Source organism: Leucopleurus acutus (genome assembly GCF_964270905.1).
Source record: "Leucopleurus acutus genome assembly, chromosome: Y".
NCBI lineage: Eukaryota > Metazoa > Chordata > Mammalia > Artiodactyla > Delphinidae > Leucopleurus > Leucopleurus acutus.
In genome coordinates, this window is record NC_139164.1 from 13,891,233 (window position 1) to 13,911,056 (window position 19,824).

The 19,824-nt window shown below is 37.0% G+C and overlaps 1 protein-coding gene across 1 annotated transcript in view; it reads left to right on the top strand.

The window, feature by feature from the left end:
* Nucleotides 1-11,505, top strand: part of LOC309978901 (H(+)/Cl(-) exchange transporter 4-like) — a gene marked incomplete at its 3' end in the record, with an annotated part of 164,979 nt that extends 153,474 nt beyond the window's left edge. Inside the window, 1 exon segment of the mRNA XM_082865565.1 lies at nt 11,463-11,505. Coding sequence (XP_082721691.1) covers nt 11,463-11,505 — 43 coding nt within the window.
* Nucleotides 11,506-19,824: the final 8,319 nt, after the last annotated feature.

Sequence of the window (19,824 nt, forward strand, 5' to 3'; positions counted from 1 at the left end):
CTGAATAATTAATATCCTGCCTTTATCAGGGAGTTATTGTGAATATCAGAAGGAGTTAACAAATGTCAAAGTGCTCTGTCAACTTGAAATGCCATATAAATGTGAACTATTTTATAGTCACCATTATTGGTCAGAGTAATTGTTTTCATAATTGGAAACACTCCGCAGTTTCTCTCATGAAAAGAATAAATCTGAAGCCTGGGACTCAGAGTGTGGTCCACAGAGCTACAGTGTCAGCATCTCCCAGGAAGTTTTTAGAAATGTAGAATCTTAGGCACCAACCCTCATCTACTGAATTAAAATCTTCCATTTTTACAAGATTTTCAGATGATTCTTAGGTGTATTAAGTTTGAGAAGCCTGAAGATAGAGGCTAGATTATGGATATTTATCTGTTTAGAAGTTTTAGAGACTTTAGATTTTAATACAGGTAGCAGATTCTCCAGATCACTGAGATGTCTCCACATGAGTGGATTAGAATATAAGATCTTAGTATACCCATCCATCCCAGGCAGTTTCTTAGCATAAGTTGTACTGAGGGTCACAAGAATGGGCTTGCCTTGCTGCTCCCTTATAGCAGCATCTGTGGCTCTGGCAATCTATCAGATCGTGGGAATAGACATGTGCTTTATTGACATGATTTCCAAGTGATAATCTTATTTTTTGTTATTTTGGCTGGCTCACTGGTATGTTTGACTTTATGTATGGTGTCTATTTTCTTTTACTAGAGGAGAAATGGTAGCCTGCACACTTCAGAAGGATTTGGCAGATGTTGGGAGCTGATATGGGTTACGTACATCAAGGTTTCAACTTCTAAAAGCGGGCTATGAGAAAGATGAGGCCAATGATGTGACATCTTTGGACAATCATTCTGGGTGATTTCTCTTACATCTTTGGATAGGAACATCACAGGAAGCTTGAAGAATTCTAACAAAGGAAAAAAGAGAGTAATAATTCTCTTTATAAGGCAGTAAAGGGAGTTAGATGAGAGAAATGTGAGTAGAATAATGAAAACGGTCAATTTCAACAATGGACTTGTTGAACTTTGTGGGAAAGAAATGAAAGAAAGTGGCAGTAATAATTAATCTTTGAAATTATTTACTTAAAGCAATTTTAGCTGAAAAAATAGCTGGGAAATCCTAAAGACAATTTGAGGAAAGAGGCAGGGTGTTTAATTAAAAATATAATATATAATCTGAATACAAAAATGGAAGCTAGTAAATGAGTTCAAAAGTCATGATATAGATTGCTCAGGGGGAGGAATAAAACATGAAACAGATAATTCTCTAAAGGATGTACTGTCCAGCCAGAATTTAAGAGGAGGCAAGGTGTAGGGTGGATAAAGGATCTCATTAAATCACACAACCGTTAGATCCACTGGACTAGAACTTGGGTTCTCTAACATATTCAAGTGTTCTTTCCAACTACGCATGAAATGTACTTAGTAGGGAAACATTTATCAGATAGATTAAATCATGAAGAAATTATGATCCTAATTAAAACATAAAAGTGTCCCTAAGTTGCTTTCACTTAGAATGGTCAGAGACCCACAATGACTAGCAGGTGAATTCTAAAGCTGCAGGGTTAATATTCATGAAGACACCAGCCTGCATGAAGCCTTCGTAGCTTGAATAGAAATAGAACCAAATTTAGGGGTAAAGGCTTTTGAGGGAGCACAAGATATTTCTTAAATGATGGTATGAAGGAAAAGGCTTATAATGTTTTATAATATATTATGTATATTCAAAGTAAACAGGTAGGATTTATAGTCACTGAAAGTGTCTTATGTGTGTTTGAAACTAAAGACAAACTTGGGAAGAGCAGGAAATGATTTATTCCATCTGCATGTGTCACAGTAAGCAAGAAAACAGGAACAACAAAACAATATATTAAGGGCAGAAAGTACATAAATCTACAAAATATTTTTAGAAGAAAATATTTTATAGAACAGGGTGTCTAAAGTGAAGGTCTTCTAATAATTACACAATCTCAAAATCCATTTGCATATTTGATTGCATCAAAACTGCAAACTTCCATGTAATAAAGTGTTCCATAAATAAAAGCCATATGGACACATAACATATATACATATTATGTATACATATAGTATGTATCATAATATATAGAAGGGTTTTTTTTATTTTATTGAAGTCTAGCTGATTTACAATGTCACATTAGTTTCAGGTGCACAGCACAGTGATTCAATTATAAATCAATTATTTTCAGAAAGGTATTTGTATAAACAATAAACATATCAAAGATTCTTAACCTCATTAGATGTCAAGAAAATAAAAATTGCAAATTCAGTGAGATACCCTTTTTACTTTATCAAATTGGCACAATCTTAGAAAGACTTGATTATGTCAAATTGACAGTTTTACAAGGGACCCCTCATTCTCACACTCTGCTGGTAGAAGCACAAATTGGTGTGATATATTTGGAAGTTTCCATTGTAGATTCTATGCCCACTTAAAATGATTGTCTCATAACCAAGAAATCCCCCTTCAAGTAAACATTCTTACGTGACATATATATTTTTCTTAAATATACAGATATTTCTGTGTAATGTTTTTCATGCTTGGCAGTAAGAAAAAAGCAAAGAATGCAAATGTCTACCAGTAGGGGAATGGATAAATGCATTCAATGATACATCAGAATAATCTGCTGCATTTACAGAGAAATAGGTAGTTTATACAAAGAGTATTTATGTGATAAATATCCATGATATATGGTTCAGTGAAAATAAGTTACAGTTGATATATGTATACATATACACATTTATATGTGTATATATATTATCACTTTAAAATATTTATATAATTATATACTTTCTTATGTATTAAAACAGGCTTGAAAATAGAAAAGCAAAACTGTTGAACTGGTGCTATGTGGAGGTGGCTTTGGAAAGGGATGAGAAACTGTCAGTTTTAACATAATCATTGCATTATTTGAATTTCGTATAGCAAGCAAGGAGATTTATAATGAAAATAAAGATTAAAACAGTTGGCACTTCTCTTTCTGTGTCTTTCTCCTTTTCACAAGGAAGACTGTTGTTTTGTGACATTCTGAACCTCTGCATCTTCTCCCGAGGCTGCCTCTCCTCCAGCTGGACCATAACACTCTTCCCTCCAGTAACAGCAGCTGTGCAGTCCACAAGTTCAAGATGCTGTTATTCAGCAGTGTGCTCACTTTCAATTCAAAAATTGTTTTTTTTACCTTGATTGCAACACATTCAAGGACAATTTTTGAATAAAAAATGGCAAGAGCATTAGCTCATTAAGGTGCTAATGCAACTTTAAAGTGTGAGAAATAAGGATGGGGAAGCGGACAAGGGTTTGTGTGGGACAGCTGATAAAAATGATGATTTCCAAATGTAACATTTAAGTTATGTGGAAGAAAAAAGAGGGTGGCAAATTTGAAAGTCCATCATATTAATCAATCATTAATCCAATCATTAATTAATCATTAATCAATCATTAATCATTAATCCGGTGGTTTCTCTTGATATGAATATGGAAGAAATGTTAGAGACTATTTTAAACTTGTGGTTGAATATGTCTTATTTCAGTTTGTGATTAGATTTCAGTGCTCATAGGCATCAGCTGTCTCATGCTGCTTCCATAATTTTCTATCTTGATCCCTCAATTTCTAGTCTCTTAGGGGGCTTCCCAGTCAATTACAAGGGATGTCTCTGGTACTGAAACTTTTAACCCAGCTTTTAGTGCTGGGGTCAAGGATATTATTTTGTAGCATAGCAATCAAATGACATTTCCAGTTATAGCCAACTTCTAAGATTGTCATTTCTTGCTAAGATTTTGGAAAAGGATATGATTTTGTATCTAGTGATTCACTGTCTTAAGTCACGTGAAAATGAAAACTAGTGACATTTTCACAATGTTTTTCACTGACAAGATTCAAAGCATTTTCACGGCATTCATTAAGGTTTGCAGGGCCATCTACGCAAGTGGAGAGAAGTTTTGTCTGAAATGGAGAATGAAAAATTACTTAATAGGACAAAAGTAGAAAATAAAAACCTATGGAGACGAGGAAAAACATAATGGTTTAAAACATAATTACATTCCATGTAGAAAGAAACAAATTACATAGACCGAAATGTGATTACTGAAGGCTTTTCTCCCATCTCGATGTGCCTCAGCTGTCATGTGATTTATATAATATGCTGTGTCTAACACATCATCACCATCATAATTACTGTGCGCCAGACACTAGGCTAACTTTACATCAGTTACCAGTTATTATATACACCCAACAATCCTGTTGTGTTTAGAATTAGGGGGTTGGAGTTATATCTCATTTCAAGATGAGGAAACTGAGACCCTGAGATCGGCATCTTATCCAAAGTCACACATAAAAAATAATAGATGAGGATTTGAACTTAGAAACGTTGGTGCTTGTGTTTATATGTTTAATTGTACTTTGTAGACCACATGAATGATGACAGGGGATCAGAATTAGTCCCTGATACAGTCTTTCTCTAAAGCAGCACTAGATGTGTTTGAGGGATACTGGGAGGCCCCAGCCCAGTAGGAAGATCTTCATTATTAAGTTCCAATTACTTGAGTCAGTGTTAGATATTTTCATGGAAATAAAGTATTTTTGTCATTACAAAATATAGAATGTGATGGAGACAGGTGATTCACAGAAGAGGAAATCCAAATGGATAATTAATATTTGAATAGATTTTTAACTTCACACGTTATCAGGGAAATGCCAACAAAAACAACTATGGGGCTTCCCTGGTGACGCAGTGGTTGAGAGTCCGCCTGCCGATGCAGGGGACACGGGTTCGTGCCCCGGTCCGGGAAGGTCCCACATGCCGCGGAGCGGCTGGGCCCGTGAGCCATGGCCGCTGAGCCTGCGCGTCCGGAGGCTGTGCGCCACAACGGGAGAGGCCACGACAGTGAGAGGCCCGCATACCGGCAAAAAAACAAAAACAGAAAACAAAAAACTATGAAGTACCTTTTCACATCCTAGAGTTTGCAAAAATTAATAAGTCTGACAATGCCAACCGCTGGTGACGATGTGGAGACACGATAGCTCTCACCCTACACAGGGTAGAATACAGACCACTGTGAGAGCAAACTGGAGTTGTCTAGTGTAGTCCTGGGTGTTAGTATACTCTGACCCAGCAATTTTACTTCTAGTTACTAGCTCTAGAGAAGCCACACATGCACAAGGAGACATTTACAAAATTAAAAATTTTTGGAACATTGGTTGTATGGAAAAAACCCAACAACAATAGAAAATAAATAAATGAATAAGAACTATGTGTATCAAAATGGATCAATTACAAAGTAGCTGACCTTCACACTACTATATATAAAATAGATAAACGACCAAAGACCTATTCTATAGCACAGGGAACTATATTCAATATTTTGTAATAAACTATAATGGAAAAGAATCTGAAAATATATATATATATAAAACTGAATCACTTTGCTGTACACCTGAAACTAACACAACATTGTAAATCAACTACATTCAATTTTAAAAAAGCACAAAAAAATAGTTGACCTAAAAAAGCAGACTGTCAACAGATATATATAGGAGAATGGGATTTATACAATGTATGAAAGTTTCCAAAATGATACTTCCTTTTGGGGGGGCCTATATTTAAATGGTTTAACAATTTATAAAGTAATAGTAAACACTACCTCCAGGAAAGGAGATTCAGAAGTGGTCTTACTGGAGGTTTAAATTTTGTCTTTAATGTTATATTTAACATATGTTTAAAAGTAAATATGGAAAAATATGGAGATTTGTTAAAGCTAAGGGTTTGCTACTTGATGTTTACTATTCTCTATCCTTTGAATATGAATAAAATATTTCACAATAAGCGAATATGTACTAAGAGAATGGAAAATGCAAAAAAATGACAAAAAAAAAGAATCTAGCTGGCACACTATAATATGGTTGGTTATGATAAATACTTGTAGTTATTATTAAAAGTAAAAAAGGAGTAATTAAGGCTTCATGCTTATTCCTCCCATATAACACATTTTTTGTTTGTTTTTTTGGGGTACGCGGGCCTCTCACTGTTGTGGCCTCTCCCGTTGAGGAGCACAGGCTCTGGACGCGCAGGCTCAGCGGCCATGGCTCACAGGCCCAGCCGCTCCGCACCATGTGGGATCTTCCCGGACCGGGGCAAGAACCCGTATCCCCTGCATCGGCAGGTGGACTCTCAACCACTGCGCCACCAGGGAAGCCCTATAACACGTTTTAATCTATATTTAACGTTGATGGTGAGAACTGGTATCTCAGTATACATCTCTGTTATTTAATTTCTCCACCTATCAGAACAGCTTTGCCCAGATATTGCAGAACTTAATCTCTCTCTCACTCACCTCTACCTTCCGAGTGTGGTCCACTCTGACTGCCCTATTAAAACTGCTGTCGCCTCCCTCCCTCCAGCTTGAGAGGCCCTGTCCTTGTTTCTCTGCTTTATATTTCTGCATGGCATCAATTACCCTTTCACATCATATTTATCTTATTTACAAAATTGCCTTCCTACTGTTAATGCCTGCTTTATGAGGCAAGTATTTTTGTCTGTGTTGTTCACTAGTTTATTCCCAAACTGGTTAGAGGGTAGGCACAGGTGCTTAATAAATTTTTCTGAATAATTGAATAGATTAATGATGGCACTTAAATTTCTCATTTCCCATGTATATGAGATATTTTTGATTAAGCAAATTGATATATGTTGCTGAGAAGAAGCCCTAAGAAGAAAAATAAGTTGTTCAAAAACCTAGTTATTCAGGTAGCTGAGTAAATGCCTGAGCAGTGACTTAGGGGGTTCTCAGCTGTGCCTGCACAGAACTGAGGAACCACTCCCTCTCTGTCTCTCCTTTTCTCTCTCTCCTTCCCTCCCTCTCTCTGAATTAAAGCAGCTGTGCAAGAACATCTCTTTTCCTGAGTAATTTTCTGTCACTCACTCAGTCCCGCCCTGCATGTCTTAAACAACTGCTGCAGTCTTCAATCTTTATCTAAGATTCACCCCTTCACCCTTGTTTAATTTACTCACTTAAATATTCAGGCTATCTCGCAAACAGCAGTAATTAGAGTCATTTTGAGGACCTTCATACCCCCTTGCTAGCCATGGACAAAGTAGCCTGGCTTCTGGTGCGTTCTGCATGATAGAGCTTGAAGAATTGTGAGAATTGTTGGAACAGGGCGATGGGTTGTGAATGAATGATGTATTCTGCCTTCATGATACTTAGTGGGAGCTATTGCAGATAGAATACGTTAATTTAGATTTTTATCTTCATTAAACTACTTTGTTCATGCTTGTTAACTCCCAGCCAAGAAATTCAGCTGTATAGTATCAATTAACTTACTTTAATATATATTAAAAATTCATAGAACTAAAAAAATCTTTTTTTTTTTCGCCTCATGGAGGTGTCACAATAGTGTGAGCACAGGGTAAGTTCATGAATTCATTCAGTTTTTCATTCTATATATTCTATTTATTCATTTATTCATTCTATTTATGCATTTTATTTATTCTATTTATTTAGTGAACACCTACTATGTGCAAACACAGTGCTGGGTGTTGTGGACTTAACTATGAGAATAATTGACCTTTGGTGTAGATGGATTTAAAACTACAGCTATGATGGAAAACATAGTAGTGTATATTCTTAATATCAATCAATTATTTAGTTTCCATTTGAGCAATTCCTTTTTCCCCTACATCTGTTTAGCCTGCATCACAGGATGTCCACATACCCAGGAGAAGTTGCTATCACAGGAAATAAAATCCCCTCAGAGATGGGAGTGTTCATGCCAGACTGCTGTCAGGGGTTTCTTTTGTTCACATTAATAACTTTTTTTTGGTATTAATTCCTGACTAAAAAAATAAAACGAAGTGGGTACTATTATTATTCGATTATCAGAACAATAAAACTGAAGTATACACTGAGGCAGGTCACTGGCTCAGGTTCCCAGAGTGGAACCAGGTTCCTGACCCAGGGGTCTAACACCTCTTGTTGTCTATTTTTGTGCCCAAATGAAAAATGATTTGAGGAATTTTACTAATCCTTGTCCATTCAACCATTGCAACCTCTAGTGAAGAAAGCAATTCAAAAAATAATTTAGACTATTATTTTCTAGTGACTTCCGGTGTGAGAGCAATCATTTCAAATTGAGTAGCACCTAAAAAAATTCATAAGCACATGTATTAGATGACTATAGTAAATGCACTATTACTTTCCTGAAAAAGTTGGACCGTTGGCTTCAATTACATGAAATGCACAAGTTAGCGTATTCATCCCCATGAACTGAGTGTATAATTTTTCTACAGAGATTATATTGATTCTTATTAAACACTAAATAGATTTTAATATTTAACAAGTTAAAGTGTTCCTGTGACATGGAGCTTAAATGCATTTGCTCTTTACTATCTGTGTCTGAATCCAGCTTCTTCTGTAGCAGAATGATTGCTTATCCAAGATAGAGTTAAAACTGACTTTTTTTTTTGAAACTGTTACACTGTCTGCCTGACTTTTGGGCCCTCTGCTGGATTCATTGAACTAGTTTAAACATAAACTTAGTTTTTATCTTTCCAATGTAGGCATTTTCTGCTTTAATGTATTTTTGCCTTTCTGGTCATGGGCTATTTCAGGGTGAAGGACAGAATATGTGCAGCTATTTGATGTAATACACTATTGACAAGGCGGTATGTGTACCTGCCAGAGAGCCCACCTGTCTACTGGTTGATGAAAGGATTGTTAGGAACGTGTTCCCTCTTGGAGTCCCCTCCTAGCTTTTGGCAATAGAGTTCTTTGGGAAGAGCACCAGCTCTTGTGAATGATGCCAGGACTACTGTTCCATTGCCAACATGGGCACATGCTAATTTACAGCCACTAGGTGTCCTGGGAAATAAACAAAGCTATACAGGCCTTGGGGAATATTATTATAAATGATATCATTCATTTAATTTTAAAAATCCATATAAAAGTAGACAATAAATAAAGGTACTGTTGCTTAAATGAACTAGTGTAAAATGTGTAACTTGAAATACCAATTTTAGATCAACACTCCCCCTACCTACCCCTCTTCAGAAGCACTGTGGAAAATGCAGGACTAGTATTTTTTTAAAAGTTCTCTGATGATATAAAGAAACATGTGTTATTAGAGGGGGAGCTTGTGTACTGCTGGGTAACATGACAGATCACCTATGTATATACATAAATAACTGCTGTCTAAGGATTTGATTGGCCACATCTAATCAAGAACCTGTTGATAACTGAGAATAAGCCAGGTATCAGCAGTTTCTTGGGTATGCCAAACCCAAAGGGGAGCAAATATTTGCTTGCCATCAATAGGCTGCTGCTGTAATGGGGGTAATAAACCAGCTAAGGTCTCTCACACAACAGAAAGAAGGGGTATATCCAATTATATCTAGTAATTGCATTTAATACAAGGTTATTTTAACACATGGTTATTTCTCTTGGGAAACAATTTCTTTAAAGGACTAAATAAAGCATATTTTAAGTTATTTTTGAAAGAGGGTAAAATGTATCTGTGATTTTTTAATACCAGCAAACAACTGGGGATAATGTGAGAGAACATTTTTCATATCTTGTTAAATACAAATGGACAATTATTACCAGAACTTTTTATTACGAAATGATTTAAAAGTGGAATTATATAAAGACCTACATGGGAGTCTGTTCTTTATAACCCAAGAAAGGACTCATGATCTTTACATGTAGGGGGAGTGCTGGTAGTTTTATGACACTGACATTATTCAAGGATATCTCTGTTTACTGGAATTTCTAGACCCAATCTCAGAAAGACAAGTTTTAATCTATATTTATGTGACCATTACCTTTCTCTCTTTTACTTTTGTTGTTTTTAGCTTGTTTGTTTGTTAAGTCAAATATATTTTGGTTCATGGTAATTTCCAAAAAGTGTTGATAGGGCAGTTTTATGCCAAGAACTTAAATTCTAGCCCTGCCTGCTCTACCAACATGTAGATTCCAGTCCCACAAAGAAGGGAAAGGAAGCAGTGCTCTGTCCGCCCTGGTCCCCTTCACCCAAATAAAGGGATTCAAGGGGAACTAGTCAGGAGAAAACATGACTTTGAGATTCCTCTGAAGATTCATGGCATTCCCATGAAATATACTCAGGGCCTGAGAAACTCTCATTTGCAAAACATCTCACAATGGCAGTTGTGCATCTATTTCTGTGATTATTTAATTCATTTCTACCGTCCTGTCTATGAAGGCTCCGTGAACATGAGAACCATGGCTTTCCTCTTCACCATGCTTCCATGTATCTTCAGCTCGGCCACAGAGGAATAAGCGATTTTGTAATTAAGAGAGACCAGTAATCTGCATCCCTCTCTGCTCCTTCACCAGAGTCCCTGGGGAAAGTTAGGGCTCTGGGGTGGTCCCCCTTGTCCCTTAGACAGGGGAGTCCAGAGCAGTTGTTGACACGGTCCCTCTGATGAAATCACTTAGGGAAACTAAGGCTTCTGCTCGTAGGCTGTGGGTCAGAACTCAGATTCCTCTCAACACAATTCAGAGGCAGAGAATCCAGAGGCCTCAAGTGTCTTTCACTCTTCATACTTCTTGCCCCTTTCTTTCTCTTCCTTAATTCACAGAAGCTGTGGCAAGACTATGCCAGAGGGAGGGCAGCATGCTAATTTTGTGAACACATTACCATTTATAATTGATTAGCATGTATCACAATAATGATTAATTATGCTATTAACTTATGAAGGGTAAATTAGTTGCCTGTAATTTTCATTGTTGCTTCAAACTTTGGTATGTTCAGCCTTCACAATTTACTGCTCACAAGTAATGTGAACTCATGTATTTGTTCAACTCATAAAGTGTTGATTGAGGGCTGTTCCGTGCTAAGCACTGCACCTGCTCCTAGACACGGATGCGGAGGGAAGAAAGCAGGTGGCTCCCGTCCCCAAGGAGCCACCAGTCAAAGACACCACAGCCCTGTGCTTCTGTGATGTGAGACCTGGAGCATTGATAGGACTTGGCACGAAAAGGGTTTAGATTGGGGCAGGAGGGTGTTCTAACACAGACAAAAAAGCCTATCAGCCTATGCAAAGTTTTCTAGCAGAGGAAACAAACAAACAAAAATTAGGGAGACTATTGCACCATTATTTTCATTTTTTGATCTTCTCAAGTTACAAAACTGATCAGCTCTTATTTTAGTCATTTTATTCAGATTGGCTTTTTTTTGTCGTGTTTCACTTTTTGAAAAGTTCATTCATCTTTTTTTTAACCCTAAATGTTTGCAGAAAGCAAATTTAAGCTAAAATTAAAAATGAGTATTCCTTCCAATGTGCTGATATTTTCTCACACCCAAAAGAAACAAAGTAACTATAATCTACACATTAAGTTATTTATTTATCTATCTCTTGCCTTGGATATGCCCATCTATCAGTTTTATCATAATGTGTGCTACCTAATTACAGGATGGGTCTTCCGAGCCGGCGAAGCCTTCTGGAAAATCATTAATAACACCAGAGCAAAGGAAGTGTTCCTGCCTTTTCATCCAAGTTTGGGGTGAGTTACAAAAATCAATTGGGGAAGAGAGCATGGTGCTTATAGTAACTGACTGTAATTTACCTGTTTCTCTGTAAAGGTAGCCTGTTAAAAATAATGTTTCTTAAAATCTTATAGTAGCACAATGTTCTACTTTAATTTAGTGACATATTTCCTGTATACAATAATGTGTTATTTCTTTGTGACTCACAAAGTCATAAAAATTTTGCTAAAGTTGTAGAAGTTGTAAAAAAGTTTGCTAAAGTTGTACAATAATGTGTTATTTCTTTGTGATTCACAAAGTCATAAAAATTTTGCTAAAGTTGTAGAAGCACAGTTTATAAAATAACGGAGAGCTTCATTTAGATTCCCCACCATGTGCACACAAATAGGTTATTTCATAATTTTCTAAAATTATATGAGCAGTGGAAGATGTCCTGCTGGCTGATCCAAAGTACTTTGCTGCGAGGAGTGAGAAAGATTTCATTTAGATCGTCTAAATCTTCCTGTTCTTTCAGTTAATGGTTATGTAAATTTTGTAGCAAGTGATGATTCTAAATAAGAAAATCATAGTGTAAGGAATAATTACCATATATTTATTTAGTTGTTTCTGGTATATAAAATGGTGCTTATGATATAAAAGTAAATTACACAGCAATGTGGAGCATCATGGACTTCTTGTGGTTTGAGCAGTCTTAAATGCCAGACAGTGAGGACTGTGATGGTGATGACGGATTATTGCTATTTAGGCTCACGACAGTAAAGTGATATGAAGATGCACTTTTCACAACACAAATATGACAGTGTCAATACTTAGAATAGTGCCATCATGTGACTTTTTTCTTCTAAATTTAGTGCATGGGCTAATTTTGAGGAGACAGGTGTACATTCTGAGCCTCTTTAAGTCCCAAAGTTACAGAATTAGACCTTTCAATTTCATGCAAATTCAGGGCAGTTTGGAAGAAAAGATACAGAATCTGGCTTGAATCTGACTGAAAGGTAGGTAATGTACAAGATTCAAAGAGTGTGGGTGTGGCAAATTTGATATATATAAAATATATATTATTTATATATACACACATATATGCATATATAAATACACACATATACATATACACACATGCCTATATGTGTATATATACATACATATAAATATACACACACATATATGGTATAAAAAATTATATTAAGTAAATGAAATGACAGTTTGGGAGAAAATATTTATAAATCTCGTATCTAGTGAATAGTTTGTACCCAAAAAAGCACAACACAGTAATAAGACAAATAATACAAATAAAAAAGAAGAAAATGTTTGAATAGACATTACAACAAAGAAGATTTATGAGTGATCATTAAGTAAATGAAAAGATGCTCAACATCATTTGTCACTAGAAAAATGCAAACTAAAACCCTAATAACTTATCACTTCATTACAGTCTCTATAATTCAAAGGCAGATGTAGATGAGAACGTGGAGAAATGGGGGCTCATACATTGTGGATAGGAATGCAAAATGGTTTAGCCACTTGGAAAACAGTTTTGCAGATTCTTCAATAGTTAAATATAAGTTTACCTTACAAGCCAGTGTTTCTACTCTTAGGTATAGACCCAAGTGAAATAAAAACGTGTCTACATAAATACCTGTACATAAATGTTTATAGCAGCATTGTTCATAACAGCTAAAACGTGGAAACAACCACCTAAATGTCCACCAAGCAGTAAATGGATTTAAAAATTGTGTCATAACCACACAACAGAATGCTATTCGGTAATATAAAGGAATAGAGTACTGAAACTAAATACTACAAAGCATTATGCTATGTAAAAGAAGTCAGAGGCAAAAGTCCACATATTGTACAAGTTCATTTTATGAAATGTCAAAGAAAGGAAAATTTATAGGCAAATAAATAGTCTAATGATAACCTTGGACTGGGGAATAAGAATGAAGAGTGAATGCAAATGAGTACAAAGAGATTTTTGGGGGTGATGGAAATGTTCTAAAATTAGATTTTTGTGATGACTGTACAACTCTGCATATTTACTTAAAATGGGTGAAATTGATAATATATATCAATTAAACCTCAATAACACTCTTAAGTAAATTATACTTTTAGATACTAATTAGCACTAAAGCTTCAGAGTATAATCAGCAAGATAAAATGTACTTCAGAGACTGAAAAAACTCAACATTTATAGAATTCCTGAAAGGAATTTTTAAAAGATTTTGAATCCACAAAGAGTTGTCTAAAATATATATTGTTTTCTTGTATCCGTTGTTATTCTCCTTAGATTTGCAAGCTCCATGAGAATAGATATCAGTCTTCTTGGTCATTAGTTTATTCCTGGCTTAGAATGGTTCCTGTCTCAGAGGTGTTACTGAACACATATCTGATAAGTGGATGAGTGGCAGGGTCCTCATCTAGCTGGTCAACCTCTAGAAGAGAAATTTCCCATCCACTCAGCTGGGGTTTACAATCAGGCATTTGGATACTGAAAAGAATAAAACAGGAGGTAGCAGAGGGCTGATCCCCTAAACGGAGCCCCATGAGGACATTGAGAGCTGAGACCAAACAATTCTAATAGCAAAAAGTTGACATATTCAAATGGGACAATTTGAGGAAAATTTTTTGCCAAAGGATTATTGAAAACTCATGCTCAGGTTATAAGAGACTTGTAGGATTGGAGCAGAAACCTGGGGCTAGAAAATGGGAGGAGCCTCAGGAAAAGGGCCTGAGGCAGGAGAGGAGGAAAGGGTTCCTGGAACCCAATGGAGAGAGCTGTGCAGAGACAGCCTCCTGGAGAGGAGTGGGGACTGTTGGTCAAGGTCCCAGCTGGCAATCCCTCTCATGGGGGAAGCAAGAAAACAAACACTCTGACCTCATTCTCCTCCCCCCTGCTGATGTCCCTCTGGGGCTTTTTATGTTCCAGCCCACACCAAAGTCTGGGGTCCCTTTGGGTCAACTTCTTCTATGAATCATGGTGGAGAGCGGATGCTGAGATACAAATGGAGGATGTCAGCCCAGGAGTGAGCCTTGGACCACTGGTTAGATGTAAGGAGGAAGGAATTGAGGTAAAATGCAGGGGCTGAGGATTAACACCCATTACACAAATTCCTAGCCTGCACAAACAACCACCCTGCAAAGGCAGACTGAGAAGGTCTTAATACAGGCTGCCTTATGTCTAGAATACTTTAGGTATGGCAGGGCTGAGATTTCAGAGGGCAATCAGTGGAGGAGCTGGAAGAGGTTAAAGTAAGCAAGTGTTGATCTTGTCTGCACTGAACCTCATTAGGCTGGCACCCCTAAATTGTGCCACTCTTAAAAAAGCAAAACCATTTACCACTTCTTCCTGCAGTTAGAATAAATAGCCGCTAGGAGAAAATAACAGATCTTGATTCAGGAGGCTTAGAGCACCAGGAAGCAGGGGCTCAAGAAGTGATGCGCCTCCTGAGTTATGTGCTTCTCTTTAGATTAATGTATTTGTTTCTCAAGGCTTCTGTTATGAATGACCACAGACAGAATGACTTAAAACAACAAATGTATTCTCTCACAGTTCTGGAGGCTAGAAGTCTGAAATCAAGGCATCGACAAGGCCATGCTCCCTCTGAAGGCTCCAGGGAAGAGTCCATCCGTGCTTCCTCCCAGCTTCTGGTGGTTGCTGGCAGTCCTTTCTGTTCCCTGGGCTGCAACTCCATCACTCGATTTCAGCCTCATCTTCACATGGCCATCTCCCCTGACTGACTCCACACCTCTCGTTCCTTCTAGGGGAATGAGGCATCAGATTCAGAGCCCACCCTAATCCAGTATGGTTTCCTCTTTACATCTGCAAGGACTTTTGGGGGTACACCATCCAAGCCACAGCAACTAATGACAATAATAATAAAAATAATAGGGCTTCCCTGGTGGCGCAGTGGTTGAGAGTCCGCCTGCTGATTCAGGGGACACGGGTTCGTGCCCCGGTCCGGGAAGATCCCACATGCCACGGAGTGACTGGGCCCGTGAGTCATGGCCGCTGAGCCTGCGCGTCCGGAGGCTGTGCTCCACAACGGGAGAGGCCACAACAGTGAGAGGCCCGTGTACCGCAAAAAAAATATATATATATCATAGATAATAAAAACAATAAAGATGACCTCATTCTTATGAAGCATTTCATATACTATTTTCATACTCATTATGCCCCTTTTCACCTCAACTTTGCCACTTTACTTTTTCAGATCTCTAAACTGAGAGGTGGGCAGGCAGGCAGAAGCAGGGTTGGGCATAGGGTGCTGTTACTTTCTGCAGCCCAAGGTCTCATTTGACCCTCTTCTGCCACTGGCCCTGACCTTATTTACTACCACTTCTTCTGCTTGATATGTAGTCACTGGCTAAAGTTATACTTTTACAGGTTTAAAATGGTAGGATAACCTACCAACTGCTATGTGGTACAAGGGAAAGTCCTTTTTAAATTGTAGATTTAATAATTTTAACATTAACATTATTTTGTGACACTATTAGTTTAGTTACTGAATTGGTTAAAACTCAAGTAATAATTTCAATATCAATTTACACCCTTGACCATGTCTCTGAATGTATATATCTGTTATATGGTAAGTAAATAAATTGAATATAAAGACAGTAAAAATCTTATCTATTGTAAGGATCTGTGTGGTCTCTTAAAACATTATGGTTTAAACAATGCCTGGGGTAGTCAACATACAATGTTGTACCTAATAATGTCATTTATGGCTTAATGTTCAAGTTCTTTAAGCTACCTCTTGTGCTCTAAAAATATTTCTTGGGGACTTCCTTGGAGGTCCAGTGGTTAAGACCCTGCACTTCCACTGCAGGGGGCGCGGGTTCCATCCCTGGTCGGGGAACTAAGATCCTGCAGGTGTGTGGGGTGGACTCACCCCCGCCAAAAATTTCTTGGATGAGTGTATAGATACATTTCCATTTATAGGTATATCTGTGCTTTATTGCTAAACAATCAAACCTTTTACTGATTGAAAGCTAGAATGCACTTTTATAAAATACCATTGAGAAATAACTAGGTATAGCAAGGTTTTGAAAGGAAAGAAATCCTTTGAAAATATAATGTTGATTAATGATCATTGTTATATCAGTTAGGATTCTTCACTGCAAATAACATAATTCCCGACTCAATTTGGCCTCAGTGATAACAAGGATTTATTGTCTTAGGTAACTAAAAATCTCCATAGATAGAAAAAGTTTCAGATGGATTTCATCAGGGGCTTAGGTTTATTCCCTGGCTATTTTTCAGCACTCTCCTCTGTGAGTTGACTTTTTACTAGGCTGACTTCCCTAGCTCAAACAAGAAGGCTGCTACCACTTGTGGCCTGTACAATTCATCCTCCAGTTGCAGCGATCGGGGCTGTCACCTTGTAAGTGTTCTCATCAAGGGATCTGAGGCCCACGCTGATTGGGGTGAGTGTGGTCACAGCGTCACCCTTAGCAATTTCTCCTGGCAGGGAAATGAAACATGCTGACTGCCTCAGTGAATCAGAGACTGCCCTGGATCAGAGCTGAATGAAAATCAGAATAAGTCTTAAGAAGAGCTACAGTAGGGTGATCAAGTGTCCATAACAAATGCCCATAATTTTTTTCAGTAGTATTTCTTGAACTCTTTTTGGTGTGGCTGTCTCCCCAGAAAAATGCATATAACCAAATTTCTATAATATGTTTTCTTCTCCATCTGTTTTTATTTTTATTATTGTATAAGAACACAAGTTTAGATCTACCCTCTTAAATTTTTAAGCACACAATGCAGTATTGGGAAACATCAGTACAATGTTGTAGAGCAGAACTCTAGAGCTTACTTATCTTATGTAACTGAAACTTTATACCCGTTGACCAGCAGCTCCTCATTTCCCCCTCCCCCTGCAACTCTGGGCAACCACCATTCAACTCTTTGCTTATGTGAGTTTGACTGTTTTAGATTCCTCATAAAAGTGAAATCAACACCATTGGTGGGAGTGTAAATTAATGCAGCCAGTATGAAAAAAACAGAATGAACGTTCTTCAAAAAACTAAAAATAGAACTACTCTATGATTCAGCAATCCCACTTCATTGCAGTATTATTCACAGTAGCCAAGATATGGAGACAACATAAATATTCATGGATGGATGGATGGATAAAGAAAATGTAGTATATATTCTCTCTCTCTCTCTCTCTCTCTCTCTATATATATATATATATATATATATATATATACACACACACACACACACACACACAAGAATATTATTCAGCCTTAAAAAAGAAGGAAATCCTGCCATATGAAACAACATGGATGAACCTGGAGGATATTATGCTAAGTGACATGACTCAGTCACAGAAGGACAGAATTGTATGATTCCACCTACATGAGGTATTTAAAATAGTCAAAATTACCCATTTTATTTACACTTTTTAATAAGTTTACATGTCTTTAGATAAAATCCCTGACCCACATAGGCAGAAGTCTAATTTTTCCAATTGAAATGAAAAAAAGTTTTCTCTCTGAGGTTAATTTTTAATTTCTTAAAATGCAGATGCATTTTTCTTCTCTCCATTTTTGATAAATTCTTAAGCTTATGCTAGAAGTAAAATGTAATTTAGAGGAATATATGCAATTCATTGTTGAATACATATTTTTATTAAATAATCAAAGTTGTATGACTGTGGGGAATCTTATTATGGTAATTCTATATTTGCAAAATGAAATAATATTATATTTGATTATCACTAAAGATCTTAATAAGTATTTTTCATCTAAAGCTCTAAAATTAAAAATTTTCAATTACATTGGTAGGAAAATAATTTTATTCATATGTAAAGACTTACCCTAGACTTAAATATTACAACCATCTTCATGATGAGGGCATTCATTCTGTGCAACAATTTAGGTTAGTGTAGAAATACAAATACAAAATATTGAAGACAATGAGATTTACATGTCTGATAGGAGAGATGCTTAACAAATCTCAGTTATTACACTAGTAAAAGATATCTGTCTTAAATTAATATTAATATCTCATTAGAATGCATGCAATAATTTATTCTAATATTGCAAAGCCTGTTTTGACCATATGTATTTTTGAAAACAATAATACTATGTAGGAAAATGGTAAAATGTCTAGTGAATAGATTAGTCATATAATCATGAGTCAACACAAACTCATGTTGAGTTTAAAAGTATTTTCTGAAACTAGAGGACTAAAGATTGTTGTCTATGCAAGGTCACTAGAAGCTTAAAATAAAAATATTGCTTATACAGTACTGAGGGCTTCCAGATGTCTTACACTAAATATTTATGCCTTCTTGTCTTTACATCCAGGAAACAAATTGAGAAAATATAGCACATTTACATCAGTTATCTTGTTATAAGTTAACTCATGAATAAATATTTTCTCATTCTTTAGGCTTGATGTTATAACTATTCCTTGGATGTCCTAGCGTAAGTGTAACTCACTCAATATTTCTATACCTCTTTTGGTCATTATAAATTAATGTTAATTTATTCAATAAATAAATATTTGTTTAGTAACTACTGTCCTAACCTAGGTTCTTCAGAAAGTAGAGCCTGACCTGGAGATAAAAGCTAGCATGCTGCTATTTTTTCAGAGGGTGAAATCCCATAGAGAGAAATGAGGGAAGAGAGCACTGAGGCAGGAAGGGAGAGAAAACCTACACACGGATGCAAAAATCACCCAGCCACCACTCAGTGTCAAGGCCATGCTATTGCTTAATTTCATACAACTGCCTTCTGAGAGGTCATATAAATGATCACTTCTTCTGAAGTTTAAATAAGGGAGAACTTATTCACCTCCTTCTGTTTCTTCGTGGTGAGGTTGTGAACTTGTCTGCATTCTGGGCTGTGCCCTGCAGAGTGTGCCATGTAAACTTGGTCACCTTAGTGACAGCTTTGGATAGAACAAGGATAAAACCCCAGAGACTAGATCTGCAGAGGATCTACAATGAAGACTTGATCTAGTACATGAGAGTTGTCTGAGATACATACTATGTACCGCAGATAGTGGGGACCGATTAGGGAATTAAACAGAAACTGCTCACTGGAGTCTGTTCTAGCGTGGGTATATAGACAATCAGTAACACGCTGTAGATTGAAAGATAAGTGCCATGGGGAACACTGAGCAGGTGGGGTTGGGAAGGGATTGGGGGCAGGTGGGATTCAATTTTAGATACGCTGGTGAGGGTCAGCCTCATGCGAAGGTGACATCTGAGTGAAACAGCCAGCAGGAATGCTGAGCAGGAAGGAGCTGGTGTGGTAGGATGGTGAGACAGAGGGGC